The sequence below is a fragment of the Nycticebus coucang genome, chromosome 2 (assembly GCF_027406575.1).
Source record: "Nycticebus coucang isolate mNycCou1 chromosome 2, mNycCou1.pri, whole genome shotgun sequence".
Classification (NCBI taxonomy): domain Eukaryota; kingdom Metazoa; phylum Chordata; class Mammalia; order Primates; family Lorisidae; genus Nycticebus; species Nycticebus coucang.
In genome coordinates this window covers 32493922-32518111 of record NC_069781.1, presented here as the reverse complement: position 1 = coordinate 32518111, position 24190 = coordinate 32493922, and the positions used below count along the sequence as shown (strand labels likewise).

Genomic DNA, 24190 nt, shown 5'->3' with positions numbered 1-24190 from the left:
CCCCTGGGTAACCGTATCATAGCAATTTTAAGTTTCAAATGGAATTTTTGTTCATGTTTTATTTGTAGCAATATAACTTATCCCCCTTTTTTACTACTAGAATTTGTGTTTATCTTGGATTTGCGAAGTTAACATGGCAGAGAAATATAGCAACATTTTGATTTTCAGATACTAATAGATTTATGATTTTTGTTCATGTTTAAAGCCACAGTAGGCTAGATATGGTGTCTCAGGACTGTAGTTTCAGCTACTCAAGAGGCTGAGGTATGAGAATCACTTGAGCTCAAGAGTTCCAGGCTGCAGGGCACCATGATTATATGTTTGAATAGCCACTGCACTCCAGCCTGAGCAATATAGCGAGACCCTGTCTCTTAAAAAAAAAAAAAAAAGGCCATAGTAATAAGATTAATTCTTAGCATTATCGGAATGATTATGTCCTATACACTAACCATTAGGGGTTAATTTATTGGCAGAATTTATGTAAATGTATGAGTTTTCTTTAAGGGAAAGGAATATCTTTTTCTTGTCATGGTGGAAACCAAGTTCTTTGATTGGGGGGGTATAAGAAGGGAAAGGTTGAGTCTTCACTGGATTTTATGATTGATCCTTTGATAGTGACCTCAAGCCTGAGATAGGAGCATCAGCTATACAACCTTGTGAAGGTGCCAGTGGTAACTGGCAAACTATTAGGATGTTTCTTTTTTGAAAGAAGGAACAAATGAGTCCCAGCCTGATTGTGAGTCAAGGCTGTGAGATATTGTACAGTCTACTTAGGATGCAAATACATGTTTCTCAAAGTGCATCATGATAGGGATGAGGGGAAAGTAAAAGAATGGTGCTTAAAATGGAAGTTACTCCGTCCCCCTTTCAGATCCAGTGAATCAGAATCTCAGGAGCTGGAGGGCAGGAATCTGCATTTTAACAACTCCCCTCCCCCAGAGTATTCTCCTTTATAATATTGAGAACCATGGTGAAGAATGCTGTTCCAGCTGAAGTTTCCAAGGAGGGACGGGCCCTAGAAAGCGGCAAGAATTCCAGGGGCAGCTGTATTTGGGGTGGTCATCTTTTGAGATGACAGCCGTAGTAAATGTTCTTGTCTCTAGCGACACCTGCTGGTTGAGTAACAATTAGCACACTCAACCCCAAAAACTACTCAGGTGTTTTTCTCTTTCCAGGCCTTACCTTACTGAGAGTGCTCGTTTTAGCATTTGAATTCAAACAGCAACGGTTAATACCTAAGTATCTGGCGGATGCTAGCTTTTAGAATTGTATCCTCTTTTCACTAGCTTTCATGTAGAATCAATATATACAAGAATATTGCCCTTTGTCTTACATATTTCTTAGAACAAGTGTTCCTATTTTACGTTCGTTTGAAACATTACCAACTTTTAGATTTTCCCTGAAAGGATTCATTGAAATTTTTGGCTATGGAATTTAGTCTTCATGTTTGTTTTAGGGAAATAATAAGAAGCCAATTCGTAACTCTGTTGAAAATTTTAGGCAACAAAGAAAGAATGTATCGTATCTTAAAGAAATTGGCTCTTTTACTGAGCTCCAACTATTTGCCAATCCTCCTGTCATGGAGCGCATGGTTCAGAGATGGAAAAGGGATAGGTGTGGTCAGTGCAGCGATAGAAGTGTGTGTAATCGGGCAGCGCCTGTGGCTCAGTAGGTAGGGCGCTGGCCCCATATGCCGAGGGTGGCGGGTTCAAGCCCTGCCCTGGCCAAATTGCAACAAAAAAATAGCCGGGCATTGTGGTGGGCGCCTGTAGTCCCAGCTACTCCGGAGACTGAGGCAGGAGAATCGCCTAAGCCCAGGAGCTGAAGGTTGCTGTGAGCTGTGTGATGCCAAGGCACTCTACTTTGGGTAATAAAGTGAGACTCTGTCTCTACGAAAAAAAAAAAAAAAAAAAAAGAAGTGTGTGTAATGTAGAAGCATCTGGGTGCCGGAGGGGAACAATTTATCCCACTGGCATGGGATGAAGTCAGGAAATAAAGTGAAGCCTGGGAAAGATTTGTTCTTCCTGTAATCCTAGCATTTGGGGAGACCAAGGCAGGAGGATCACTTGAGCTTAGGAGTTCAAGACCAGCTTGAGCAAGAGTGAGACTCTGTCTCTATGAAAAATAGAAAAAGAAAAGAAATAGCCAAGCATGGTGGCACGTGCCTGTAGACCCAGATACTTGGGAGGAGGAGGCAGGAAGATGCCTTGAGCATAGGAGTTTGATGTTGCATTGAGCTGTGATGATGCCACTCTACTTTGGCCTGGGGTACAGAGCAAGGCCGTGTCTCAAAAAAAAATAAAAATTGTTCTTCATAATCCAGATCTGAAGTTCCCAGAAGAGGCTGATATGTATTAAGACACAGAGGTGTGAGACGGCGTTTGGGGTATATACCTTGGGAAGGGATAACCTTGAAGTAATTTGTTATGAGGCCAAGAAGTTAGGTCAGGCTAGATTTGGGGCCAGCGCCTATGGCTCAGTGAGTAGGGTGCCGGCCCTATATACCGAGGGTGGTGGGTTCAAACCTGGCCCCAGTCAAACTGCAACACAAAATATAGCCGGTCATTGTGGCAGGCACCTGTAGTCCCAGCTATTAGGGAGGCTGAGGCAAGAGAATTGGCTAAGCCCAAGAGCTGGAGGTTGCTGTGAGCTGTGATGCCATGGCACTCTACCAAGCGTGACAAAGTAAGACTCTATCTCTAAAAAAAAAAAAAAAGGCTAGATTTTATAGACTCTATCTCTAAAAAAAAAAAAAGGCTAGATTGTATCCAATAGGTATTATCAGAGTGTTTATTTTACTGGAATATCAATGCACAAATTATATAACACATCCTATTTATCTGAGAGTAGTCAAATTCAATTGAGTAAAAATTCCGGATTAAGTTTGTATCTGTTAGTTGAGAATTTCATGCAGATTCACACGAAAAGTCCCATTCTATTTACAAAGTCTCTTAACAATTTGGTAATCAGATTTGGCCTAAGTCTAATAGGGGCTCTTTTTTTTTTTTTTGAGACAGTAGAGTGCTGTGGCATCACAGCTCACAGCAACCTTCAACTCCTGGGCTTAAGCGATTCTCTTGCCTCAGCCTCCCAAGTAGCTGGGACTACAGACACCCGCCACAATGCCTGGCTATTTTTTTGTTGTAGTTGTCATTTTTGTTTGGCAGGCCTGGGCTGAGTTTGAACCTGCCAGCCCTGGTGTATGTGGCTGGCACCCTAGCAACTGAGCTACAAGTGCCGAGCCTAACAGGGGTTCTTTTTATGTAGCTATTTTACAGAACTGAATTTCTGCATTTCATATCAGAGCTTCTGCACAGTGTCATCTCCTTGTCCTATCAGCCTCCCTCCCTCAACACCCCCAGCACGCAGACCCCAGAAAATCTCATAAATGTCCTTGTTGGGGTCAAACACTGAGCACTGGTTCATATCCAGAACCTAAGGCATGAAATAAACCAACTCATTGTGCTCCACGTTTTTGTACACTTTTAAAATAATAAGTGATAATGAATATATTTTCAGGTTGCTTTTCACAGCAGGGTGAGTTGCTTCTCTCCTTTCTTTATCTGGCAAAAGGAGCTTCTTGTGGATTGAGTGAGAAAAATGTGTATAAAATCCTGACACCAGTGTTCAGCACTCAGCAGGTCCTTAATAAACATTAGGTCCAGGGTAGGGCCTGTGGCTCAGTGGGTAGGGTGCTGGCCCCATATACCGGTTTGAACCCAGCCCTGGCCAAACTGCAATAAAAATAAATAAAAAATAAACTTTAGGTCCTTTCCCTTCTTTTTCTCTTTCCCTTACTATCAGTGAGCCATCAAAAGACAGGGAGGCACACAGTCTTCAGACTGAAACAGTGAAAAGGGCCATTCTGTCATGCTGTTGTATGCTGTCCTATGGGGCTTACTCTGGAATAGGTTAATTAAATAAAAGCACTTTTCTCAGCTTACAGATTTTCTGTCCCAGTCTCTCTGTAGAGATTTCCAGCTTTTCCAGGTTTGGAGTCTGACAGTCATTAACCAGCTCCCCACTCTTTCTGTCCCCCAACCACTTCAATTCTGTCAATATTTGTTCACCGCTAGACAGGCGCCACAACCTTGACCTGATCCCCAAAGCCAGGCTTTCCTGGCCTATGGGCTGGGCTGCCCCATCTGCATAGATAAGGAACTGGTGCCTCACTGGCCCAGCCCATATCAGGAGAGGGTCTCTTAGCCACTCTTCCCAAAGTGTAACTTTCTTATTACCAGATATGGCTTAACAGACTGTGATCTCTTGCTCACTAGCCAAGTCCACAGCTTAAAGGACATTACTCTCAAAAATGTAGTCCAAAGTTAATATTTGACTCAGAAGGACAACACTTTTGGGGACAGTCCCCATTGCCCATATTTTGTTCTGTTGTACTCATCTACTCTTACTTTAATATTCTAGAAATGCCCACATGTTGGCAAATTGTGACTGGACAAATTTTGGCAGTGAACATGACAATCAAAGCAGAGCCCGTGACGAAGATTAAAAGCCACAAAAGACAAACTGAAGAACCTTAGTCTTAGCGTAGAGAAATGTGGTAGGAAAGGCACTGGATTGCACGCTTTTACGTGTCTGGATAGCACAACTATAAATGTCTGCCTGAGGGTGGCTGCAAGACAAAGCCGGTGCCTCATACGGGGAGATAATGATGACCCTGAAATATTACCCTGCTTTATTTGTACTTGAAGGATTGTTAAAGCATGTTCAAAGTAATCTTTATTTTAGTGTTTTATAAGCTCACAGGGTAGAAAAGGGGATTGACCCGTCATTGTAGTTTTACAAAGATAGTATCTTTCAGGAAACACACACGTCAGAATGAAAAGCCTTTGGACAGACCAAAAATCCCAATCTGGGATTTGGAGGGTCTGAACAGCCTATATTACAGGAAGCCTCTCATTTTTTGCTTTCGAATTCCCAATGTACAAGTTCAGCCAACTGTTAATGATTTATAGAAATCAATTTAGTTATTCCTACTTCTGCCCAGCTCAGAAGTCCTTTTAGAAGGCAACATGGAAACATGCCGCCTGTTCTGGTGTGTAGGGAGCAAAATCTGCTGCTTCTCACCGTCCACCTCACTCTGTCCCCGGTTAACAGCTGGTATGCTGATCAGCAGCCCGTCAGCATTTGATCAGAGGTTTCTTTTGTCTGCCATTATTGAGAACAAATACATGTGACCAGAACCCTCCCCATTCAGGATCCCCTTGTCTAGACAGAATATACCCGGTTTCCTTGCAGGATCCCAAGGTTTGGGCAGGAAAAGAAGAAAGAGACCAAGTATCCCATTTTACTTCTTGTTCATAGGAAGAGGGAGGAGATTAAAACACTTTATTAAGTAAGAGTCGGGATGTCATCAGTAACTTTTACTATTTATGAAACGTTGGTCTCCTATTAGATTGGAAATTTAAAGTTACCAACATTCTTTCATTTTCCATGGAGACATGTGTGCATAGTAGGGTATGAGGGAGAGTTACAAAGACTCTTTCACTGGGAATCACACACTCTGTATATATATATGTATTTTTTTTTTCTTCCAACATAAGGAATTGTAGGAGGCACCTGTGAGAAATACCTTGGCAATAAGGGATTGGGGAAGGGATTTAACATCATTGGCTCTAATTAGTGAGATGCAGGAGAGCAGGAAAGTGTGTACATCATTGGTCAGCAGTCTCTCCACACCTGTGGTGATGGTGGCCACGGGATTACTTCTATAAATAGCTGCAGGAGAAGTTAGCCTGGGCTTCTCCTTTGGCTTTGCTTCTTGCTCAGAGGATGCCTGATTGGCGCTCCCCTACTAAGACTGCTGCTGAGAGATTGCTGCTGAGATGCTCGCTCCTACTGATACTGTGACTTCTAAGGTGCTTCAGCACCTGAGACCTGAACGAAACCTACCCCAAGTAAGCTGGCGCAGCAGCCCAAGTCCAGACAGTTGACTGGGCCAGGCTGGTGACCTAGCATCCTGGCTCTGACAAGGCCCTGGGTTGGGGCCGAACAAGGAAGTCTACAAAATGCCAGAAAGTTGAGCTGCCCGTTGTTGTATTACTTGTTATCCTCATGAATGAAGCGCTGCAAGACTGCATTCAGAAAGAGATACCAGCATTATTTTGATACATAACAAGAGTTCAGCAAATGTTGAATAGATGACAAATTGTGAGTTTCAAAAGTTCAACCATATCATGTATGAGTATTTTTAAAAGGTAGATGTTAAGCCTTTTAAAAATTATTTCACCTTCAAATTACTTATCTTTCATTAAAAAACAATACCTGGAAATGCTCCCTCTGGTTTTCCAATATATGGCCTAATATGTGAAATGCATTAGTATTTTATGAACTACATGTGCTCGCATCGTGTGCATTGCTCCAAGAGCAGCTATGAGTTACTGAACATGTACCAAGCTAAAGCTGCTGGGCTTTCCATGTGTTCTCTCTTTACATCCTCCCAAGAATCATGAGACATAGACTTGCTTCTGTTTTAAAGATTAAAACATAATGACTCAGAAACTTAAGTAACTTGGAAGAGGTCAGAGAGCCTTTAGCAAGTTATTTAAGTCAGCATTAGAGCCAGTCATTAAGTTCTGGATTATAGGAGTTAATAGGAATAGCCCGTGTGCAGAGAACAGAGCACCAACACTCATCACCAAGACTTGCATTAGGTTCACAGAGTATTCTCTGAGAATCTCCTTTTAACTCCTTCAGCATGTCTGTGCCTTGCCATTATTTTTCAGCTTTGTGTAAGGGCTTCACTCTTCTGGTGACTTTGGACCTCTGATAGGAGTGGGTACAGTGCTGTGTGTGCTCAGGCCTTTCACTGAGCAGCAGCTGAGAGGAGAAGAGATGTTGTTGTGGGTTCAGACTCTCCAACTGAGTGACAGAAACAAGGAAGTCCACCAACCCTTTTTCCCCCCCTTAAGGTCACTGTTACATCTAGCAACTTAGGTGCTCAAGCCAAGTGGTATGAAATTTCCTTCAGATCAAGATGGTAGAAGTTGGTCCTATTGTACAAAAAGGGGCCTTCATGCTGGGAGACTCCCATCCTGACCTTGAATCTCCTGCTCCACCCTTCCCTATTAGCTGCCATGAGAGAAACCCCTGGATAGAGCTGTCCTGACTTATGCGATGGAGAATTGATGTGGCCCTTGACCAAGGGAGCCAAATTTGCATAATATTTTAAAAATTCACTGTTAAATGGGAGTCTCTAAATTCCTTGAGGCAAAGCCTGGTCTGAGTGTCCTACTTGTGGTTGGCATGAAGTTAAATGTTCTTCTTCCAAACTCTTAGAGTGGCATCATCAGCTTAAATGAAGAAGGAATTTTAACTTATCTAGCCTGTTAGTCTGAGTCAAACAAGTTTGTAAGTAGGATGTTCTAGTTATCCAAATTTGACTCTCTGTGGAGTTTTTCATAGCTCTTCCTTCTCCCTGATCATCTCCCAAGTCAGGCCCTTTGTAGGCCAAAGTAGATACTTAAAAGTTTAGTTATTGAATGGACAAAAGAAAAGTGGAAGAGAGGGAAGGGTGTGAGAATAAGAAACTGAGTATTAAAAATCTACCCAAATGTTAACAGTGTGAGGAAACAGCTCTTTTAAGTCATTTGACATTGTGTATTAAAAATCTCAAAAATTGGGCGGCGCCTGTGGCTCAGTGGGTAGGGTGCCAACCCCATATACCAAGGGTGGCAAGTTCAAACTTGGCCCCGCCAAACTGCATCAAAAAAATAGCCGGGCATTGTGGTGGGTACCTGTAGTCCCAGCTACTTGGGAGGCTGAGGCAAGAGAATCGCCTAGACCCAGGAGTTGGAGGTTGCTGTGAGCTGTGTGACGCCACGGCACTCTACCAAAGGTGATAAAGTGAGACTCTGTCTCTACAAAAAAAAAAAAAAATCTCAAAAATTTGCACATTCTTTACCCAGCAATTCTTTGTGTAGAAAACAGGGATATGTGAAAAGATATTGCTAAAAGGTTATTGTTCTTAACTATAAAATGTCACCACCAACATAAATGTCTAAAAATAGGGAATCAGGTGAGTGAATTAATGGTAGATCTATACTTGTTCTTGAACTAAGCTTTTCCATCTCAGGAAATGGCACCACTGTTAAAGCAGTTTCTCAACCTGAAAACCTAGAATCAGTCTTAAACTTTCCTGCCTCTCTTTCAACCTGTCATTCCAAGTCCCATCATTTTCCAGAATATACAGAGAGTCATCTTATAGATGTACACATTTAAGCAAGTAATAGGTGCGATCAAGCCTAAAAGCCTATGTATAAAGAAAATGTGACTGCTTTTAAAAGTTTACTCACCATGGATACGGAAGTTACAGAAGGAAACGCATGGTTTGAGTAGCCAGTTAAGTGGGTGTTAACGCTGCAACATGGTGGAAGATGAAATTAACTAGAGCTGTGGAGAAGCGTGGACAAAGAAGATTAGGAAGCAATGATGCATGCACAGAGCATACATATAGTACTAGACTTTATGGATGATCTAAGAGTTTTGTTTTGTGTTAATCAGGACCAGGTGAGGTTCGATCTCACTACCCCTGGTGTGCGGGGCCAGCATGCTAACCACTGAGCTATGGCGGCCAGCTCTAAGATATTTTTCAAAGTTAATTTTGATTAGATGCAATCCTATGACCTTTTGACCTTGAGCACCAGGGCCCTTGCCTCTGCCCCTTACCTCAGGTCCCCTTCCCAGGTCAGAGAGTCCACAGGGCTAAGGGAGTGTGCCCAACCTAAGCCCAAGACCCCTCTTCCAGGAACCCAAGGCCCTAGAACTCCCTAGGCTTGTATGGGTCTATTCTCCAGGTACTTCCTCCTAAGGGTGGATACTGGCTGTAACTGTGCCAGGTGGAGCTTGGACTTGTCGGCTCACCTGTCTCCAGGTGAGTGTGAGAGGCCCCTCATTGTGCAGGCAGGAACAAGAGGTGGGAAGAGCAGGGGGGCAAGTCTTGCATTTTTCCTCTTGCCTTAGCCCTCACACATGTTCGCAGCCACCCTGGATATGGTGTTTACTGCTGGCTATTGGGTGCTCTTCCACTCTGACATAAGATACAATCCATTATATCTCAAAGGCGGCTATTACAGCTACAAAGGTTATAGACAGTGTTTTAAAAGAAAAGCAGAAATAAGAAAATAAACTACATTCACAATTTTCCAACCTAGGTAACCACATTAACACCTTGAAGATTTTTTTATACGCACACGCATGGACCATACATAAATACATGTAGTATATATTCCTTCGCATTTTAAAAACAAAACTGAATTACTATAGATTCTGCTTTTTTCACTTATATCATGTACAATTGTCTATGTCAGTAATACCCATCAAAACATTATTTTTATTAACTAATTGGTCTTCCATGATAAGATTATTTAATGTACACATTTACTATTGTACTATACAGTTCTAAGGTCTGTTATATACATTGTTGAACATGGTGCTTACAATTTGATGCAGGAAACAGGCATTAAACAAATAAACCGGGGGGAAAGTACATAAGCATAATTTGTGATCAAGTACCGTAAAAAGAACAGGGCACTATGATAGAAAATAATAAGGGTGCTCAATGTGGTTGCTGAAGGTCTGAGGGAAAGTTTGGACTTGAAGGTTGAAGAATTTGGCATGTGAAAAGCTGAGGATGAATATTCTAGGCAAAGGGAACAGCATATTCGAAAGCCCTGAGGTGGGAAAATGCTTTATAATTACTAGGAACTGAAAGATGGGCACTGAGGCACGCTCAGGAGGCTGGGACAAATGGAGCTGCAGGCTTCCAGGCTCTATAAGGGGTATTGGGTTTTCAGCCCACCAGAGTAACGTGGTTTGACATATTGTAGAAAGTCTTGCTCTACATATTCTGTGAAGGAGAATTAATTTGTGGGACAAAAATAATAAGATGGTTTATTACTTAGAGGAGTACTGCAATAGTCCAAACAAGATGATGGGGGCACAGAGATTTATGTCATGTCTTTATATACTATACTGAATAAATTGGAATATGTAATGCACCACTAATTCCACAAGGTGGCAATGTTCTAGTGATTAAGCCACACTGGAGGGTTTCCTTGGGTCACTCAGTGCTTTGCATTATTCCTAAGGCTCTGTTTTTTTAATGTTTGCTCTTTGCTTCACATTGACGTTTACATTCTCTTGAAGGTCCCAAGCATGTAATATATTTTATAGGTTTTGTGTTAAAAAAAAAATTTAAATAATTCCCCTGACTGGGAGAACGTGAAGGTCTCTGCCCACACATTTTCAGTCCTCACTACTTCTTTGCATCTTTTTCCATTTTTAAAAATGATGATAATGGGCGGCGCCTGTGGCTCAGTCGGTAAGGCGCTGGCCCCATATACCGAGGGTGGCGGGTTCAAACCCGGCCCCTGCCAAACTGCAACAAAAAAAATAGCCGGACGTTGTGGCGGGCGCCTGTAGTCCCAGCTGCTCCGGAGGCTGAGGCAAGAGAATCGCTTAAGCCCAGGAGTTGGAGGTTGCTGTGAACTGTGTGAGGCCACGGCACTCTACCAAGGGCCATAAAGTGAAACTCTGTCTCTACAAAAAAAAAAAAATAATAATAATGATAATCTGGGGGCGGCGCCTGTGGCTCAGTGAGTAGGGCGCCGGCCCCATATGCCGAGGGTGGCGGGTTCGAACCCGGCCCCAGCCAAACTACAACCAAAAAATAGCCGGGCGTTGTGGCGGGTGCCTGTAGTCCCAGCTGCTCTGGAGGCTGAGGCAACAGAATCGCGTAAGCCCAGGAGTTGGAGGTTGCTGTGAGCTGTGACGCCACAGCACTCTACCCGAGGGCAGTACAGTGAAACTCTGTCTCTACAAAAAAAAAAAAAAAATTATGATAATCATATAATATCCACTGCTATTTCTTTTTTTTCTTTTTTTAGTGACAGAGTCTCACTTTATCGCCCTCACGGCAACCTCCAGCTCTTGAGCTTAGCCGATTCTCTTGCCTCAGCCTCCTGAGTAGCTGGGACTACAGGCGCCGGCCACAACGTGTGGCTATTTTTTTGTTGCAGTTTGGCTGGAGCTGGGTTTGAACCTGCCACCCTAGATATATGGGGCTAGTGCCCTACTCACTGAGCCACAGGAGCTGCCCTCCATTGCTATTTCATGAGCACCTTTGTCTTTATATATATATATATATATATTTTTTTTTTTTTTTTGAGACAGAGCCTCAAGCTGTTGTCCTGGGTAGAGTGCTGGGGTATCACAGCTCACAGCAACCTCAAACTCCTGGGCTCAAGTGAGTCTCCCGCCTCCACCTCCCAAGTAGCTGGGACTACAGGTGCCCGCCACAGCGCCCGGCTATTTTTTGGTTGCAGCCGTCATTGCTGTTTGGCGGGCCAGCTTGGATTCGAACCTGCCAGCTCAGGTGTATGTGGCTGATGCCTTAGCCACTTGAGCCACAGGCGCCAAGCCTTATTATTAATAATACATTACCAGGCGGCGCCTGTGGCTCAGTCGGTAGGGCGCCGGCCCCATATACCGAGGGTGGTGGGTTCAAACCCGGCCCCGGCCAAATTGCAACCAAAAAATAGCCGGGCGTTGTGGCGGGCGCCTGTAGTCCCAGCTACTCGGGAGGCTGAGGCAAGAGAATCGCTTAAGCCCAGGAGTTGGAGGTTGCTGTGAGCTGTGTGAGGCCATGGCACTCTACCCAGGGCCATAAAGTGAGACTCTGTCTCTACAAAAAAAAAAAAAATAATAATACATTACCTCATTTACTCTTGCAGGGTAGATGGTGTTCTTTCCCATTTTACACAAAAGAAAATAGACTAGGGAAGGTTGGTGATGGCTCAAAATCACAATTATTGTCTGCCAGAGCCTGAATTCAAGTCCAATTTCTTTAAACAAAGTATTGAATGGATACAGGCCGTGCCTGTGCTCAGTGAGTAGGGCAACAGCCCTATATACTGAGGGTGGTGGGTTCAAACCCAACCCCGGCCTAACTGCAACAACAACAAAAATAAACAAAGCCGGGCATTGTGGCAGGCACCTGTAGTCCCAGCTACTTGGGAGGCTGAGGCAAGAGAATCGCCTAAGCCCAGGAACTGGAGGTTGCTGTGAGCTGTGTGATGCCACACTCTACCAAGGGCAATAAAGTGAGACTCTGTTTCTATGAAAAAAAAAAAAAAGTATTGAATAGATAAATTAGTAAATAAGAAATAAGTGAGTAAATAAATTAAATGACTTTGCATCGATGGATTGAAAAAATCATTTGCTCATTATAGATAATTAAAAAATCAGTTATAAAACTATCAGCTATGGGTGGCACCTGTGGCTCAGTCCGTAAGGCGCCAGCCCCATATACCGAGGGTGATGGGTTCAAATCCGGCCCTGACCAAACTACAACCAAAAAATAGCCTGGCGTTGTGGCGGGCGCCTGTAGTCCCAGCTACTCGGGAGGCTGAGGCAAGAGAATCGCGTAAGCCCAGGAGTTGGAGGTTGCTGTGAGCTGTGTGAGGCCACGGCACTCTACCGAGGGCCATAAAGTAAGACTCTGTCTCTACAAAAAAAAAAAAAAAAAACTATCAGCTATAACAGTGTTAAAAATGCAACCCAAGATAATGCAAGTACAATGAAATAATATTCTCATAACCCATAGGTAATAGCTATTAATCCTCTAGCATATTTCCTGTGTGTGTGAGCATGCGTGCATGCCCTGGGTGTGTGCATAGTGCATATACTACTACTATTTAATTTGGGTCATATTAAATATAAAATGTTATGGTAAATAAGATGCATGTTAAATAATTTCTATCTTCTGTTTTCCCTTAACATACATGTAATACATTAAAATTACCCAATGCTATTAAAATGCTATTCCTTGAAAGCAGGACCAATAAATTTATAGTAGTCTTTCATTTAAATGTACCACGTTTTTATTCAAAAATTCTCTGACAATTGAATTTAGTAATTCCCTTTCAAAATTCAGGATTATTAATAACACTACAATGATCATCTTTATATAGAAATATTTATTTATATCTCTGCCCATTTTGTTAAGGATGCACTTCTAGAACTTGAATGACTTATTGGATAAAAAGAAATGAACTTTTTTTTTTTTGAGATAGGGCCTTGCTTTGTCACTGGAGCTAGGGTACAGTCATTATAGCTCATGGCAACCTCAAACTCCTGAGCTAAGTGATCTTCCTGCCTTAGCTTCACTTGTAGCTGGGACATTAGATACATGCCACTATGCCTGGCTAATTTTTCTATTTTTGTATAGATGAGGGGCTCACCAGGTTTCTCAGGCTGCTTTCAAACTCTTGGCCTCAAGTGATCCTCCTGTCTTGGCCTCCTGAAGTGCTAGGACTACAGGTGTGAGCCACTGTGCCCAGCCAAAAAAAAGGAGCTTTCTAAAGACTTCCTTAAATTATAATTTTTTAAACGATTATTAAAATAATACATTTTAAGGTGGCGCTTGTGACTCAAAGAGGTAGGACACTGGCACCATATGCCAGAGGTGGTGGGTTCAAACCCAGCCCTGGTCAAAACCTGCAAAAAAAAAAAAATACATTTTAATTTGAAAATATGGAGCAAATATTTCCAGAAAAGAGAGAAAAACTATGCCACATCCCTTTAACCAAAATAACTACTTTTATGATTTTTGTATTTATTTTCCACTATATTTATATATTTACATATATCTATCTATAGTTATTTCCATATATACATGCCCTTTTCACAGTCATATAATAAAGTAATAAAATATATAAGCACAAAGATTTTCATATCTTGACCCTGTGTTTACATGTAATATTCCATAAAGTTTCATGTATATATATATGAATGTCTATTAAATAAACATGTTTCCCGTCGTCAAATTCTCTTAAGAAACACGATTTTCTTTTTTTTTTTTTTTTTAGAGATGGTTTTTATTTATTTATTTATTTATTTTGGCCTGGGCCAGGTGTGAACCCACCACCTTCAGTATAAGGGGCCGGTGCCCTAGTCCTTTGGTGCCCTAGTCCTTTAAGCCACAGGCGCTGCCCAAGAAACATGGTTTTTTTTGTTGTTTTTTTTTAATAGAGACAGAGTCTCACTGTACCGCCCTCGGGTAGAGTGCCGGTGCGTCACACGGCTCACAGCAACCTCTAACTCTTGGGCTTAGGCGATTCTCTTGCCTCAGCCTCCCGAGCAGCTGGGACTACAGGCGCCCGCCACAACGCCCAGCTATTTTTTTGTTGCAGTTTGGCCGGGGCTGGGTTTGAACCCGCCACCCTCGGCATATGGGGCCCGCGCCCTACTCACTGAGCCACAGCCGCCGCCCAGAAACGTGATTTTTAATAGTGGAAGTGTATTCCCTTTTATTGGTGGTTTATTATTAAACTTTTAAGTTATTTATGGTCTTTTATTATAGAAATATCTTCGCCACACTTCTGATTATTTCATTTAGATAGGGTTTTGGAAAAAGTATTACTAGATCAAAAGGTGAAGGTCTTCTTTATGAATGTTGACATACATTGCAAATTCCCCTCCAGAAAGGTTCCACCAATTTACACTTGTACCAAAATCTATCAATACCGCCATTTTCCCATCTTTGGCAGATACTCATGTCATCATTTTCATTCACCTTTGATTACCTTAAAGGCAAAACATGACTGTCCAGTATTGTTTTAACTTTCATTTTTACTTAGTGAATGAATATTTTGTATTAATTTATCAGTCCTTTATATTTCCTCTGCTGTAAATTCTCTATTCATGTCCTTTTCCATTTTGCTATTGAGATGTCACTGTTTTACTTATTGTTGGATAAAAAGATTATTATATCTTAGGGATAGTAGCACTTTTATTGCCATATTTTTTGGCAAATATTTTTCCTTCTTTGTAGTTTGCCTTTTAATTTTGTTAGCAATACTTTTACTTGTAATTTAAATTTTTATGATACATAATTTACTGATAAATTATTTTGTGTTCTCTTCCCTTTTTTGTTCTAAAATCCCTCCTTAAGTCCCCAAATTAGTAAAATATTACCTATATTTTCTTTCATTTCTCTGATTATTTTCTTTTTTCTTTAATTATTTGCTTTTTAAAGTTGAGATATATTTTGTCTTCATTTCTGATGGTTTTGTTTCTTTCACTTTTTATATTTATTAATAGCTAGAAATAATTGTACTGTATAATATGGAGTAAACCCCATGTATTAAGTAATTTATTCCTTTTCCCATTGATTTGTGTGGGTGTTATATCACATGGAGTGGAGCCATAATAATCTAAGAAGTGTAATGGTTAAGAGTTTGGGCTTGTGATCAGTCACGTCTGGGTTCCCATCCTAGCTCTATCTTTTTGGTTTGGGGAAGTGACTTAGCCCATCTCATTCTCAGTTTCCCCATCTATACAAGCAGGATCATAGGGAGAAGTCCCTTACATTGTGCATGTAGAACAGTTATTGTGGGCTCTATCACCTGGGAAACATTCAATAAAGTAGGCATCGGCTACTATGATCGTGACTCTGATATCAATAAAATTATTCCATAACTGTAATAAATCCTCATACTCTCGAATAGCATAGAAAGCATTTATTTCAGATCATTAATGAGTTACCAAGTATATGATTAAAATATAAAATGAAGCTGCCTTCATGTCTTTACAGTGGACATTAGCTTGGCTAACTTGGAGCTAAGGCATACAGATACACTTCAACATTCGCAGGGCACACAATTCACATTTTACCTTAAAAGGAAGATCTGAAAGGATATAAAGGTAGAGGGGTTTTGGAGCAGGGCTTTTCTGTAGATTAATTTTTTTTTTTTTTTTTTTTGTAGAGACAGAGTCTCACTGCACCGCCCTCGGGTAGAGTGCTGTGGCATCACATGGCTCACAGCAACCTCTAACTCTTGGGCCTACACGATTCTCTTGCCTCAGCCTCCCGAGCAGCTGGGACTACAGGCGCCCGCCACAACGCCCGGCTATTTTTTTGTTGCAGTTTGGCCGGGGCTGGGTTCAAACCCGCCACCCTTGGCATATGGGGCCGGTGCCCTCTCACTGAGCCACAGGCGCCACTCATCTGTAGATTAATTTTTTGACGACTATGTATACTGTGAGGAAAACAATAAATATATAGCCATTGGGAAAAGTGCTTACCTTGTCGAAGTTACAGAATAACCATCATCCAAGATTTAGAAGTTATTGCAAATGACAAAAATATTAACACTTAAATATGCAAATGCAGGGAGGCCTTTTAGGAACTGTTCCAAGATAGACCTCTTGTACATTGATCTCTGTATCCTTTTCTGCGCCAGTTTTATTTATTATAATTTTAGATTGTTCTTCTCAGATGGCAACATTGCACTGCCGTTGGCCTAGAATGAAAACTGTGAACTCATCCTTGACCACTCTGTTCTCTCATACCCCATCTCCAGTTCATCAGTAAATCCTGTAGACTCTATTTTTCCTCAGAGATCCATAATCCAATCAACTTCTCACCATGTCCACTGCTCTCATTCATTATTTCTTGCCTCAAATAATTGCAATAACCTTCTAATTTGTGTGTCTGTGTGTGTCTAACCTTATCCCTTTGCAGATTATTCTCAACACAAGAGTCAGAGTCATCTTTAAAATCTAAGTCAGTAGCTGGGCATTGTGGTGGGCGCCTGTAGTCCCAGCTACTCGGGAGGCTGAGGCAAGAGAATCGCCTAAGCCCAGGAACTGGAGGTTGCTGTGAGCTGTGATGTCACAGCACTCTACTGAGAGTGACAAAGTGAGAATCTGTCTCTAAAAAATAAATAAATAAAATCCAAGTCAGGTCTTATCACTCCTCTGCTTGAAACTCTCCAATGGCTTGCCATCTCACTCAGAATAAAATTCAAGGTCCCTACAGGATTCAGCCCCACCCACCCACCCATTACTGTTCTCACGGCATTCCCTGCTGCTCTCCCTTCCTTCACCATTCACGCCATCCGGCCCCTACTCTGTGATGTGCACAATAAAGAAGCTTTGATTTGAGGACTTTTCTCTCCCTGGCATTCTTCCAACATAAACTATTTGCAGCAAAGTTACCAAAGACAGTAAGCTGATTATATGAAGTACCATGTTTATAGACCAAAACCAGCTGAAAGTGGCTCCAGTTTTTTTTTTTATAATTTTTTTTTTTTTTGCCATTTTTGGCCAGGGCTGGGTTTGAACCCACCACCTTTAGTATATGGGGCCAGCACCCCACTCCTTGAGCCATAGGTGTTTCCCGTGGCTCCAGTTTTTGAACAATTGATTTATAGACCTTCTCTTTGTCAATAATTAGCTAGTGGGCCAGATATCTCTTCAAGCTTCCTTGTTAAAGGTAATAAAACCTTATCGTTTGTGTATAATAGAATGTTCAATCTTTCTGTTGTATTTTGATGAAGATGGGGGTGGAGAGGCATCTGCAGGAGTAAAATAAACTTGTACAAAATATTAGATTATTATCAAGAATATTATAAAAAAGAGAGCAGACAAAATTATTTCCTGGGCCTGGAAGCTTCATCCTTTTGTCTTTAGGGACTAAAGCTTAGTTGCAATATGGTCTGCTACAACAACCAGAGATTGAGCTCTCTCTTCCTGTTTACTAGTGCCAGGGATCCTAGAATAGCATGGCATAGTTTGTGTCTGGTAATGCTCAATCTCAATGACATCTGGCACAAGAAGCATGACCCTGAACCTTGAAACAAAGATGGTTTTCTGCTCAGCACAATTTCTATGACAGCGTATTATACAGCAAGCTCAGAAAGATAGCTCAGACGTCTAAATAAATTTGTTCCTTTTTAAGTTGTTAAAAATTGAGCCTTCCATTTGACCTTATAAAAATTGAGAACTTGCGTTCATCAAAAGATACCATTAAAAGAGAGAAAAGGCAAGCCACAGACTAGAAAGAGATATTTGCAAAATACATATTCTATAAAGGACTCCTACCTAAAATTTATAAAGAACTTCTTTTTTTTTTTTGTAGAGACAGAGTCTCACTGTACCGCCTTCGGTAGAGTGCCATGATGTCACAGGACTCACAGCAACCTCTAGCTCTTGGGCTTCCGCGATTCTCCTGCCTCAGCCTCCCAAGCAGCTGGGACTACAACGCCCGGCTATTTTTTTGGTTGCAGTTCAGCCGGGGCTGGGTTTGAACCCACCACCCTCGGTATATGGGGCCAGCACCCTACTCACTGAACCACAGGCACCACCCTATAAAGAACTTCTTAATCAATAAGAAAGAGATATGCAACCCAAATGGATTAAAGACTTAAACAGGTTTTTTATCCACAAGAGAGGATAACCAAGGGGATAGAGAGTATACATTGATGCTTAACATCGCTAGTTATAAGGAACATGCAAGTTAAATTACGATGAGACGTATTTATACACCCACCAGAATGGCTAAAATGAAAAGTTTTGGCTAGATTGTGAAGCAGGTGGAACTCTCATACACTACTCATGGGAAAATAAATCAACATAAGCACACTGAAAACCTTTTTGGCTATACTGATTAATGCTAAAAATAAACATATATCATAAGATTCAGCAAGTCTTCTTGTGTACGTACCCAAAAGAAATGCATGCACAGGTGCACCAAAAGACATGTTCAGGAATGTTCATGGAGGGATTACTTATAATAGCCCCAAACTGGAAATGACTCAAATGTCCGAAAGCAATAGGATGGGTAAATAAATCGTAGTATATTCATGCAAAGGCATACGACACAGAAATTAAAAAGAATGAACTACGGCTAGCTTGAAATAATAAGAATAAATCTCACAATGTTGAGCAAAAAGCTAGACACAAAAAAGTATACACAGTATGATTCCATTTCAATCAAGTTCAAGAGTAGAAAAACTAATCTATGGTGCATAAAGTCAGAATAGTGGTTAGAAAGTGTTTGGACTGGGAAGGGCCATGCGCGAGCCTTCTTGGGCACTAGAAATAGTCTATATGTTGAGCTGGATGGTGTCACAAAGTTTTTGTAGAGACTCTGTCTCTACAAAAAAAAAAAGAAAGAAAATTAAAAATACATATTAAAAAAATTAAAGCTCAGTAGAAGGGTTGGAAGATGAATTTGAGAGTATCTCTCAGGAAGTAGGGAAAAAACAAGATGGAAAAGAAGTTAGAGATCGATTCCAGGGGATTCAGCATCAAAATAATTCCTTTATGCTATGTATAGAGCAAAACCTTCTTGGTTTCAGTACACTCGACTATATTTAAGTTGTAACTGAGTTTTAAAAAGGAATTTTTTTTTTTATATATATTTTTTTGTAGAGACAGAGTTTCACTTTATTGCCCTTGGTAGAGTGCCGTGGCGTCACACAGCTCACAGCAACCTCCCACTCCTGGGCTTAGGCGATTCTCCTGCCTCAGCCTCCCAGTAGCTGGGACCACAGGCGCCCGCCACAACGCCCGGCTATTTTTTTGTTGCAGTTTGGCCGGGGCCGGGTATGAACCCGCCACCCTCGGTATATGGGGCCGGCGCCCTGCTCACTGAGCCACAGGCGCCACCCTTAAAAAGGAATTTTAAGTAATAAAAGATTAATAGATGTAGCCTTGGTCTTGTAGTCTGAGTAGGGTGATATTGGCCTCCCAAGGTAACTGACACAAAGAGAAAATTCAGGAAGCTTTGAAATGAATGTTCTTATCACTCACTGGGATGAACTAGATTATGCTGCTTTTTATGTTCAAGAGAAGTAGAAAAGATATATTAAATGGCATCAAAGTGTCATATGAAATCTTATTCAATCAGACTATGCATTTTAGTTTTAAGGGCTGAATTTGGATTTTTAAATAACACTTTAAAATTTTAAAGTAGGAGGAAAGCTAAATGTAATATGTCTCCTAGAGGGGATCTTAGAGCAGAAAAGGACAGTAGGGAAAATTAATGAAATTTGCATAAAGTTTGGAGTTTAGTTAATAGCCATGTACCAAGGTTGGTTCACTAGTTATTGCAAATGCACTGTAGTGATTTAAGATGTTAGCAACAGGTGAAACTAAACCTGGAGTAGATGGGAACTCTGTATTATCTTTGCAACTTGTATGTAAGCATACAACTATAGTTTATTTAAATTTAAAAGAATTGGAGGAAAGAACTTTCATCAGATAAATCACAGCTTTGTCAGACAAATCACAACTTTGGTATAAGCCTAGTGTCCCGGTCCCAGGACCATAACTAAGGCACAACCAGTATTAAATATCAGTCTAAGCATAGGTCCTGTTATTTAGGGGGAAATCATGAAAGTTGAAACAGCAAGCCAAAATATGTAAAATCCTAAAAATGGAACTGATCGACAGCCAGGTTTAGATGAGGTACATTGTAATTTTTTGCGTGATCAACCAGTTTAGCAAAAGCAATGACTTAGGGGTTTATTCTGTCTCTGGTTTGCCTGGAAGGATTGAATTTGGGAAGAAACCTGAGACGGTGGGGATCAGCAAAGAGGCAATACCTGGCCTGTGAAACTACAGCCTTGAGTGGCGCCTATGGCTCAGGGAGTAGGGCGCCAGCCCCAAACACCGAATGTGTGCGGGTTCAAACCTGGCCCGGCCAAACTGCAACCAAAAAAAAAAAAAAGAGCTGGGTGTTGTGGTGGTCAGCTACTGTAGTCCCAGCTACTCAGGAGGCTGAGGCAAGAAAATCGCCTACATCCAAGAGCTGGAGGTTGCTGTGAGGTGTGATGCCATGGCATTCTATCAAGGGTGACAGAATAAGACTCTGTCTCTAAAGAAAAAAAAGAAAAGAAAGAAAAAGAAACTACAGCCTCAAGGCTAAAACTCTAAAAATGAAACTTCTGTAGGGGTTTCAAGCAATATCATTCTTAGTGCCACATAAGACCTGTTTTAAGCACCTGGGTATAAGCACAGCCTAATGTGGAGACAGGTGTACAGTAGATCTTTCTTTCTTTTTTTTTTGAGACAGAGCCTCAAGCTATCGCCTGGGTAGAGTGCTGTGGCATCACAGCTCACAGCAACCTCCAACTCCTGGGCTCAAGCATTTCTCTTGCCTCAGCCTCCCAGGTAGCTGGGACAGCAGGCGCCCGCCACAATGCCTGGCTATTCTTTGGTTGCAGCCGTCATTATTTGGTGGGCCAGGGTGGATTCGAACCTGCCAGCTCAGCTATGCACCAGTATGTGACTGGTGCCTTAGCCACTTGAGCCACAGGCACCGAGCCTTTACCATAGATCTTAACTTGATTCCATTAGATATCTGAATTATGGGACAATTCTACGTCCCCTTGTCCCAAGTCCCATCTTGGTATTTGCAAACAGTCCTGTATTTGTTTTTGATGTTCAAGTTGAACCTACCCTTATTTTAATTTTTTAACACATCCTAATATGTTTTTAAAACTTTTCATTTGGAAGATTTCAAATGTGTAGGAAAGCTGCAAGAATAGGAATGATAGAACACCACATGCTACATATTTTATACCAGTTGTTAAACATTTATTTTATGCCATTTGCTCCTTCTCTCTCTCTTTTTCTGTGTGTATACGCCTAATACTTTTCAATCATTTGAGAATAATATGCGTATGCAAACATCATTGCTCTTTAGTTGTAATTACTTCAGTGTGTTTCCTAGGAATAAGGATATCCTTTTACAGAGCACCATATAGTTCATTCAGTTTTATTACCTTCAGTTCATTTACTCAGTCTCAATTGAACCAAACTATGGGAACACCCATTATCCTGGTCAGACCTGTCTCACTGCCAACTGAATCCCAAGAGTGAACAATTCAAAGTTTCATTTGAATTTTAGGTTTGGGTTTTTTTTTTTTGTTTGTTTGTTTTTAGGCAACAATGCTTCACTTTATTAAAAGTCTTCATGTACAGGAGGAACTGGGTAAATGACCACAAGAAGAAGGGGAGACACCCCCTCTCCACTCTTCTCCAGGATACATGTGTCTGGGGCTGTTCTGAGTTCCCAGCTTGGGTATAATGGATTTTCTGTGGCCTGTGAGTTTAATATGGCTCTCTCCCCAAAGTATTTTGAAATGGTACAAAAGCATGGAGTCACAGTCAGAAGCCTTGAATTCTACTTCTGGACTATTTAGTGGTTGTATTGTAACCTTGTCAATTAAGCCAACTTGAATCCTGCATTTGGATTATGCAATGGTAGAGTTAATGGATTCTGCAATGGTAGAATTCCTGAGCCTGGAAGTTCCCCATGAGACTGCTCCATCCACTTCTCATGGGCATTAAGAAGACCACCAGAAGGCGAATGTGACAGTACCCTAAAGTTGTGAAGAAATCTGTGCAAAACTTGTTAGTTTTTCTTGGGGCTGATCCATACGATTGATGGGACAGTACTGCTTCAAGGGATGTGGACACAGGCAGGACACAGGCTGATTCACTCTCTACCAACTCTCTACCCATTCATATGGACCAGGGAAAATCTCTTCTAGATGCTTCTGCTTTGGTCCTGCTTACGCCATCAGACCATGTGTCCAGTGGTCCAGTCCTGGCCACTGCCTCTCTTTGCCTGGCTGAGCCTGGGCAAGACAGCTTCTGAACTCTGGTCCTTGGGCTTTATCCAGCAAGGATGTCTTGATCCAGGAGAGGTTTGGGTTTTTGAGAGCACCATAGAATCAGATTTTTCAGATTAGCTTGAAATCTGACTCAGTATGGGTTTGACTTAGTTCAGTAATTTAAAAAACCTCCTTGTCGGGCGGCGCCTGTGGCTCAGTCGGTAAGGCGCCGGCCCCATATACCGAGGGTGGGGGTTCAAACCCGGCCCCGGCTGAACTGCAACCAAAAAATAGCCGGGCGTTGTGGCAGGCGCCTGTAGTCCCAGCTACTCGGGAGGCTGAGGCAAGAGAATCGCTTAAGCCCAGGAGTTGGAGGTTGCTGTGAGCTGTGTGAGGCCACGGCACTCTACCGAGGGCCATAAAGTGAGACTCTGTCTCTACAAAAAAAACAAACAAACAAACAAAAAAAAAAAAACCTCCTTGTTAAAGTAATAATGCCAGTCATGGCAAGCACTAACCTTGCCTTCCAAACCATGTGTCAGGCACTGTTCTAAGCCCTTTGTATTTATTAACGCATTTAATCCTCCCAACAGCCTTAAGGAAACCACGATTATATCTCTATTTTATACACAGGAAATGTAGGCACAGAAATTAAATAACTTGCCCATAAATACGGGGGTAGAATCAGGATTGAACCCAGCCTCTCTCAGATACTTTTGTCAATTCGTTAATCTAAGAGTGTGTGTGTGTGTGTGTGTGTGTGGCCTTCTTACATTTCATAATGTTTTCTCTAAAGATGATCCCACACTGTTTCTTGTTATTGATTGCTTCTCATTGTGTCATGATCCCCTAGGGGAGAGACATTCATTTTCTTGATGTGTTGATTTTTCAGCTGAAGAAAAGGTGACTGGTCTCATGAGCTCCGAAGAATGAACCCAGAGGAGGTTGTTTATATGAAGTTCTCCTACTCACCAGCTGTTGAGAGTCTGCGGAAGAAGAGGATCTTATTACTTCATTGAAAGCATTCAATGGAGATTCCCAAGCCACCAACAGCCAAGTGGATTTGGTAGAGTGGGGCTGTTCAATAAATGATTAATCAAAAGTGTTTGATATAAACCTGTCTTGTAGCAGTGTCTCCAAATTTAGTGTTGCTTTCTGTCTATCTTCATATATGTTTAAGCAAGTTCCTTTTTTCACTATAGTGCCAGAATTGGCCTGAAGGCTGGATTCACAGCAAAATTCTACTTCAGACTGAGTCTGTCTTTTTTTGATTTTGCAATTTATAGAGCCAGTGTGGGTTAAAAGTACTATTTACTGCCGGGCGTGGTGGCTCACGCCTGTAATCCCAGCACTATGGGAGGCTGAGGATGGAGAATTGCTTGAGCTCAGAAGTTCAAGATTCACCTGAGCAAGAGTGAGACCCCAACTCATGAAAAAAATGGAAAAATCCAGCCAGGCGCCTCAGCAAACACCTGTAATTCCAGCAGCTTCTGGAGGCTAAAGCAGCCCGATGTCCACAGCCCGAGTCTGAGGTTGCAGTGAGCTACCACTGCACTCTGCTCAGGGCATAGGGTGGGACTCTGTCTCAACAACAACAACAAAGTACTATTTACTGAGTACCTAGTCCATGGTAGGCTTTAGGCTGGGTGCTTTATGTACATTTAACCCTCGTGAAAGCTCTGCAAGGTTATAGCTATGATCTCCATTTTGCCCCTGAAGAAATGGAGGCTCAGAGAGGTTGTATGCTGTGTGTAAGACCGCAC

At 41.7% G+C, this 24190-nt stretch overlaps 1 protein-coding gene across 1 annotated transcript in view; it reads left to right on the top strand.

Annotated features, from left to right (window-relative positions):
- SLC44A1 (solute carrier family 44 member 1) overlaps window positions 1-23539 on the top strand; it is a 198290-nt gene extending 174751 nt beyond the window's left edge. Inside the window, exon 16 of the mRNA XM_053567035.1 lies at window positions 23320-23539. Within this exon, the coding sequence (XP_053423010.1) occupies window positions 23320-23334 (15 nt within the window). The 3' untranslated portion in view covers window positions 23335-23539. The remainder of the gene's footprint in view (window positions 1-23319) is intronic.
- The last annotated feature ends 651 nt before the right edge of the window (window positions 23540-24190 follow it).